This window comes from Hipposideros armiger, unplaced genomic scaffold, assembly GCF_001890085.2.
Source record: "Hipposideros armiger isolate ML-2016 unplaced genomic scaffold, ASM189008v1 scaffold_371, whole genome shotgun sequence".
Lineage (NCBI taxonomy): Eukaryota > Metazoa > Chordata > Mammalia > Chiroptera > Hipposideridae > Hipposideros > Hipposideros armiger.
This window is the reverse complement of record NW_017731721.1, coordinates 582,158-590,574: the sequence shown is the minus strand read 5'-3', so window position 1 is coordinate 590,574 and position 8,417 is coordinate 582,158. Positions and strand designations below refer to the sequence as shown.

Here is an 8,417-nt window from a genome sequence, read left to right as displayed (position 1 = left end):
AGTGGGAGGAGACATAAAGAGGAAACAGCTGAGTGTCAGGATAGATCAAACTGCAAACTAGCTAAATTTAATTACATTATTGATCTACAGACTTTCACCCTTAACAACTAAAGGGGTAAGGGAAAAGTTTCCCTGCTCCCTCAGAAGCATCCTTTATTTCAGTTGTTTTTCTTTTTCTGCGACTTCATCATGTTATCTTAGCTTTTAAATTCCTTAACCAGCTCGGGATGATAGAGTTTATGGAAATATTCAGAAAATAAAAGAGACTGCTCTACAGAATAGACATTAAAGTGCTTTTTCCTGAAGTAGAAAAAAGGCAAAATGAAAGGAAAAATGGGTTTTGGATACAGAATAGGCAGAACTCGAAATACACTCCAACTCATACACACAAAATGGATACTGTGGAAATATGTTCAAAGATTCCTTTTCAATATACAATACACAGTTCATTAAATGCTTACTGAATACCTATTGTGTGGCAGGGTATTCTGAAATGTGGAATAACTAGCATTTTAGTCTGTTGCTAAATATTTTAGTCTCAATTAGAACTTTCCACTTTTTTTTATTCATTCCACAAATATATTTAGTACAGTTTCTAGGTGCTTAGGAATATGTATGGGAGCCAAACTGACAGATCTCTGCCTCATGGAGAACAGGGAAGACAATGAACATAATAAATAAATAGATTATATAATACGTTAGAAGGTGTAGAGTGCTATAGAAAAATACAGAGCAAAGTAAAGTGGAATGGGAGTTCTAGGTTGAGATGTTGATGTTTTTTTGGTAGCATAGGTGCCACAGCTGGATATGAGAGTCTGGATCTCCCGGGAGAGAGATCTGGGTAGACATACATCTGAATGCCACCCTGGAGTCATGACATTGGGTGAGATCACTGAGGGGGTGAGTGTAGAAATAGAAGAGAAGAGGACCAAAGAGTGAGCTCTGGGAGAACCATCAAAGGACAATAAGAAGGAATAGCCAGTGAGTTAGGAGGAAACCCAGGAGGGTGAGATCCTAGAAACCAAGGAAGGAGTGATTCGTGTCAAATTCTGCTGATAGATCAAGTAAGATGGGAACTCAAAATATGACCACCTGATTTAGCCACATAGATATCACTAGTAACCTTGAGAACAGTTTGGTGTGGCAATTTAAAAATAATAGGCATTTTATTTTTAGATTCTGTTTTCATATGATTCATTACAAAATATTTTTATTTTTCTTCCTCTCACTGCCTACCACCTCATATTCAAGCAGATAATCCCTGTGGAATCACAATATATTTAAGGGCTTTGTAGTTTGATTACCTTGGTTTGGATTCTGGTTTTCGTTTCTTTTTTTCTCCTAGCTGTGGGTCCTTGGGCACATTTCTTTTTTTTTAAGATTTTTATTGGGGAATTGGGGGATGGGAACAGCGCTGGGGAATTGGAGGAAGGGGAACAGACANAGAGGGCAGTGTCACTGGCCCTCATATGTGGGATCCGAACCGGGGCCCTCTGGCGTCCCAAGCCAGCTCTTAACCAATGCGCCACTCGGCCGGCCCTTGTTCTCAATTTTAAAAGAGAAAAAGTCTTCTGGTGATGAGACAAGTGTTTAAAAGCATTTTTTATTTTATGACTAAAGAAGAATCTGGTTCTGGAAGGCTCATCGCTGCTGAATATTTCTCTCCTACTGCAGATTCTGAGGAGCATTAGAGAAGAACCGTTTCCCCAGAACCTGCTCAGGACCGACAAATTCAGGGACACTAGGCTCTTGGAATGAATGGGGCAGTGACAGGCTGAGATGTCAGCAAAGGGGACTTTCTATCATGGGGCTGAAGGTGGGAACCCTTCCCACCTGACACACTGGGTCTGTTTTCCCTTCGCTTTCTGCAGCCCTGTCTCCCTGACAGCTGCCCTGGCATTGGGCTCCCAGAGCCATCTGCCTGGATCATCTCTGCCATCACCCCGAGGCCTCGGCTCACTGAAGCTGACCATTCTGGGCCCAGTGTGTAGCGGGTGATGCTGTAGTTGTTAGCTGTGCTGTCTGCATGGGGGCTGGTACCTTGTCAGTAGGTGGTAGCAGCTACCCTGCAAGGACACCCTATCTCCATGATCTGAGCATTGATTCACTCTGTTCAGAGGGAGGCCTGGACAAAAAAGCCCCCACACTAGGAAAGCTACCATCTGGCTGGTGGGGACCAGCTGGCTTTGCTCCTCTGGAACAGTGTACTGTCACCTGGGCCCCAGAATAGGGCTCTTGGGAGTGATCTATCAATCAACAGCATAACGAGATCTCCTTTCTGAAGGCTATGGCTCCATCCAGCATTCCACACAAGGGCTGGCCACTGTGGGCCTCATACCTGACATGGCCCAGGACCTGGCCCTTCTCACACAGACCTGGAAAGGCTGCCAAGTGCAGTGACCACTTCCCTTGGCACTGCTTGGAGGCTGTTGGGCAGAGTGGAATCAGAGTTCTGGGGTCAATTTTCATTTCAGCCACTTGCTCTGTAGCCTTAGGCTAGATACTTAACCTCTCTGAGCTTAGAGTTTTCAGTTTCTCAGCTGTGGAAATGGGTATAATAATGTCCCCTCACAGGGTGGTTAAGATCCTGAAAAACTCCCACCTTGACAGAACCTTGCCTTCCTTCCACAACCCCACCCAGGGTTGCCATACATCTTCCAGAAGTCTGAGGCCTGAAGACAGGCTCTCCCCAAGCTCGAACCTACCTGGCCATCTTTGGCCAGTGGGCTGCCTGACGAATTCCATTGGAGCATAACATTTGTCAGCTGCTTCTCACTTAGGGTGACAGGTAGATAGGCCAGCACCTCGGCCCCTCACAGCCATCCTCTCCTCCTCACTCCAGCTCAGAACTGCTATGCCTGGGGCCCATAGGGCCCTCACTGGTCAGTGGCCTCCATGGGGTGGAAGCAGTCAGGTCAGGAGAGGGCAGCCTAAGTCCTCTGTCCACACAGCCTGAATCTGGGGCCCCTGCCAATCTCAGGGCCTGCACCCACCCTCTTAGGCTCTCTCCATTTATCCCCAACAAGCCTCAACGGCATCTGCAATGGCTACGCCTACAGCTCAGAGTTCAGACTTTCCATTTGTGCTCAAGGGCAGATCAGATGATTGTCAGCCACAAAGCAGTGACCTAGACCTTGGGGTATGTTTGCTCTTGCTGCAGGCTACCTTCTCTTCACTAGCTCACCAACACAGAAGGGGAAAATCATCATTGCAAGGACAAATCCCTCCCCAGCCACTGGCACTTTGCTTTTCCAATTCCCCAGGCTGTTCTACTAGAATTTTTTCTCAGCTAAACTCTTCTCTCACCTTCTCCTCCCTTCCCCATTGTGGCTGCTTCAAGGTTTCCAACCTTTTCACATCTTGGCACAATTAAATAACTTACCTGTAAGGCTTACTGAAGTAATTGCAGGGGCTGCTCCTGGCCAAGGGTAACTAGCCCAGGGAACCCCTGAATCCCATCTCAGGGCACTGTGCTCAGGAAACACTGGCTCAGAGAATAAACCTGTTATTGTAGGGTGTCACACTCGAATGAAGCTGGATGATTTATCTCCTCCAGTGCTCACACTGTGACAATTGGCAGGTTTCCTAGTTTGGACAGGTCTTTGGGTGCCCCTCTAGTGGCTAGGCTGGCTGGCCAGCCTGTCCAAGGTTTATTTTCTTCCCAGACACCCCCATGATCAGGCAGCAGGAGGAATCTGGCCCATCAGATAAGTAGCAATAACTGGCTTTGTACTCAAGGATACCATAGCTATACACCTTGCCCTGGGTTGCTCTTGTGATGAATGATTTGAGACCCTCCCCAGCACAAAGTTGAAGCATCTTGGTCTGGAAGCAGTGCCTTTAGCGGTCCGAGATAGAATGGGCTTTTTTTTTTTTTTTAAAGATTTTTAATGGGGAGTTGGCGGAAGGGAAACAGACAAGTTGCTGTCTTTTTGTTCTTCAGTCTAGTTGTGGAGACGTTGCTTCACTGGCCCAAGTTGGCACCATCACTGCGCTCTTCCCGGGTGAGGCAGATCAGTCGCCGGCTTCTGGACAGCCACTCAGGGTGGCTGCTGACTACATACGGTAGCCCATGGCAACCCAGTGCAGCAGGGGCTGCAGCCTACCCCGTCACTGGTGACTCACGGCAACCCAGCTCCAGGTTGAGCTGTTGTTCAGCATCTTAGCTGTACAGGGCAGTGTTATTGGCCCTCATATGTGGGATCCGAACCGGGCCCCTCTGGCATTCCAAACCAGCTCTTAATCAACACGCTACTCGACTGGCCCTGGGCATATTTTTTTTAGATGCTCTCTGCTAAGAGTTTAAGGGGGCAGAGACTGAGCAAGGCTAAGCGGTGAAAACCATCAGAAAGATGGTGATGGAGCACCATCAAAATAAGGTCAGTCAGGGAGGAAAGGTGAACACATCTGCAGCTATACACCTGCCCTCAAGCACCAAAACTGGTTCCTCCCTTCTGAATGAGGCCTGGCACTTTGGTCATCTTTGTCCTTTTCCGTTGCTCAGCTCAACCTTAAAGGCCACACCACTGGTACCTGAGTACCAACCACAAAGCTCTCCAGCCACCCACATTCATCCCCTTCTTCCCCCACCCTCACCTTACAGCTCCCTCCTGCCCTCTTAAGAACCACGCTACTTCCAACAGGTGCTTGGAAGAGGGTCCAAATTAGGGTACTCTCCCCTCTCCAATCTTTCCTACATACACATCATTCAATTTTCCTTATTATCCCCCTACTTCAAATATTCCTTACAACATACATTGGATCAAGTACCAATACTATAACAACCTGTGACTATTGTAATTTTGTGTCTCAGCCAACTTTACTTTCTCCAAGCAAAATCTTATTTGCCATTGTAGGTTTTGGCTAAATATGGAATATATCAGCACAATTCCAAGCTCTTCCCATGTGACTAATATTTTATTAAATACTGACAGCAATAGTTAAGGCACCCCGGCTATAATTTTAGCTCCACCATTTACTAACAATTTTACCTACCCCTTGCTATCACATGTGGTCACAGCAGACCAAGAGCATCAGCCAGAAGCTTGTTAAAACATGCAGTATCTGAAGTGCCACCTCAGACCTATAGATCTGGATCTGCATTTTAATAACCACAGGTGACTCACATCCACAGTGAAGTTTGAGAAGCATTGGCCCAATTTATCTGAGCCTGGGGCCTTACGTAAGAAATGATTTTATCACCAGTCATAAATTAAGGTCTAAGTAAAACAGACAAAACACTTAGCACAGTACACAGCACACAGAAGTCACCTGAAATGTTGATCAAGTGACTGGGTGGATCCTCTGCCAGCCTCCATCCCCAACTGGCCTTGACCAAGTGGGGAAAGTGTTTACTGGGATACAGAAGTCAGCCTGACATTCAAAATAATAACATCACTTTTATTGACAAATCAGGGACACAACGTACTTCACAGGACAACAAAAATAAGACAGTCCCAAGACACTGGAGTGTAAAATTGCAACAGACAGGTTAATACTCTTCACCCTCATCCTCTCCCTCAACACTATCTGCTCCAACCTCCTCATAATCCTTCTCAAGGGCAGCCATGTCCTCACGGGCCTCAGAAAACTCTCCTTCCTCCATGCCCTCACCCACGTACCAGTGAACAAAGGCACGCTTGGCATACATCAGGTCAAACTTGTGGTCCAGGCGCGCCCAGGCCTCAGCAACAGCTGTGGTGTTGCTCAGCATGCACACAGCTCGCTGTACTTTGGCCAGGTCTCCACCAGGTACCACAGTGGGAGGCTGGTAATTAATGCCAACCTTGAAGCCAGTGGGGCACCAGTCCACGAACTGGATGGTACGCTTGGTCTTGATGGTGGCAATGGCAGCATTGACATCTTTGGGAACCACATCACCACGGTACAACAGGCAGCAAGCCATGTATTTACCGTGGCGAGGGTCACATTTCACCATCTGGTTGGCTGGCTCAAAGCACGCATTGGTGATCTCTGCTACAGTAAGCTGCTCATGGTAGGCTTTCTCAGCAGAGATGACAGGGGCATATGTGGCCAGAGGGAAGTGGATGCGGGGGTAGGGCACCAGGTTGGTCTGGAATTCAGTCAGGTCAACATTCAGGGCTCCATCAAATCTGAGGGAAGCAGTGATGGAGGACACAATCTGGCTAATAAGGCGGTTAAGGTTAGTGTAGGTTGGGCGCTCAATATCGAGGTTTCTACGACAGATGTCGTAGATGGCCTCGTTGTCAACCATGAAGGCACAATCAGAGTGCTCCAGGGTGGTGTGGGTGGTGAGGATGGAGTTGTAGGGCTCAACTACAGCTGTGGAAACCTGGGGGGCTGGGTAAATGGAGAACTCCAGCTTGGATTTCTTGCCATAATCAACAGAGAGACGTTCCATCAGCAGAGAGGTGAACCCAGAACCAGTTCCCCCGCCAAAGCTGTGGAACACCAGGAAGCCCTGAAGACCTGTGCACTGGTCGGCCTGCAAAAGAAAAGGGTTTTTATTTTAGCCTTGGTGAAAGCAGCAATAATCCATAATTACAATGATCAAGATTTTTAAAATCTTTTGAATATTTGCTAAGAAAACAGTCATAAAAAGCCTCTAAAGTGCTAAGTGATTCAGAGAAACTTCACAATCAACTCCTAGCTGTGTGGGGGGCGACGGAGGAGGGAAGGGGGGGAGGGGAAGGGGTGGGAATCTGCTAAAAAGCTATTTAAAAATGAACTCCTTTCATTTATGCAGGCAGCAGAGCCATGAGGTCTGGAATGGATGCAGGGCCCCTTGTAGTGACTGGGAGGCCAACCTCTGGTGCCCTTGCTGTGACCACAGAACAAGGGCAACTTATCAGTTGGAGAGCTACCAAGAGCAGGCCTGGGACCACCAGCCCCGCACAATGGACGTTTTATAAAGATCTGGCAGCTGCTTCCTGGGCTGGAATACGACAGAACAGCCAAGCTCCAGTGCCCTGGTACCGGAGTCAGGCTGGGTCTGGATCCAGCTCCACTGGTTCCTCGCTGTGTGACTTTGACCAAATTCATTTCTCAATCTCAATTTTCTCCTTTAGTAAATGAGAACGGTAATCTACCTCAGGTTGTTGAGAATTAAATGAGTGTTTGGAACAGTGCTTGGCACAGTAAGCACGAGTTACCAGAAAGCCTATTTATTCCGGGAAAGGTGATTTCCTGTCACAGTTCCCTGAGACCTTATGTCACCGGTGCTTTCCACCACTTAATGGAGCTATTCTGGTTAGCAACCTGCAACTCTATGAAAGAATGATTTTGGGGCAGTTGGCTCAGTTGGTTCGAGCGCAGTGCTCATAACACCAAGGTTGCCGGTTCGATCCCCACATGGGCCACCGAGTTGTGCCCTCCACAGCTAGATTGAAACAACTACTTGACTTGAAGCTGATGGGTCCTGGAAAAAACACACTGCTCCCCAATAAAAATAAAATTAAATAAATAAATAAGATTTACTTTTAAAAAATGATTTTGACCTTTCAAAGTATTCTGTTGCCAACCCTCACTTCTCAAAGGTGCTCAGAGACTTGTGGACATTCTCTACCAAACCCTCAGCTCCCTTTTCCTGTGAGTCCACACACTGAATGAGAGCAATGTACAGGGAAGACCCTCGTCTACCAATCACATCCAATCAGCCTCATGAGACACCAGTAACACCAAGGAAAAATGCAATTGTTTTAGTAGTTAATTAACTTTCATTCCAGAACACTCAATGGCTTTTCCTAGGCTTATTTGTCCCTAAAGGCAGGTTCTGCTTTCCAAACAAGTGCTTGTAGCTGAAGCTTGACTTATAAACAGGAACCATTAGCCCAACTTTGCTGGGAAAACTATGATAAACACCTGGAAAGGTATGAAGCCATGAATGATGCAAGGCCCTTCTTTTTAGAATAGACCAGTTGTGGCTGGGCTTAGTATGTGCTTTTCCTAAGCTACTCTACCCCAGCCTTCATTCTTGATTTCTGGTTAATTACTTATAAGCTGCATACATATCTAAGAAGCAAGGAGTCAGCTGATTGTCAGACTCTTAATTAAAATGACTCAAACAAAACGCTTATCAACTTCACAGATGTGAATACAGTTGCCTGCCGGTCCACACTGCCCTGAGCTCTAGGAGAAAAGCAGGTCTACTGCTTTTTATATTTATATCTCAATGCCTTCCAAGTTTCAATGACTGATACTTGCTCCTGTAATAAAGGCGCTCCCCCGGCTCCACTGTCAACGTTGTTGGAAGTTTCCAGTGTTGGCCATTTCTAGTCAGTCTTATAGTGGCTTCTTGAGCTCTGAGATTTTTGTATTAACACAGGGTACCAGTCCAGATTTTTTTGTGTATGTGTGTGTCAGATCCAGCCAACTACTCACTCAGAGTGACGTAAGATAACCTAAAAAGGGATGTCTCAGCTTGAAGAAAGGTAGCT

General features: G+C 46.7%; 1 protein-coding gene across 1 annotated transcript; it reads right to left on the bottom strand.

The window, feature by feature from the left end:
* Window positions 1-5,379: 5,379 nt before the first annotated feature.
* Window positions 5,380-6,490, bottom strand: LOC109393211 (tubulin alpha-8 chain; the record flags this gene model as incomplete). The annotated part of the gene is made up of 1 exon (XM_019662212.1): window positions 5,380-6,490. A coding segment is annotated over one exon (999 nt), but the record flags the coding sequence as incomplete, so codon positions are not given.
* Window positions 6,491-8,417: the final 1,927 nt, after the last annotated feature.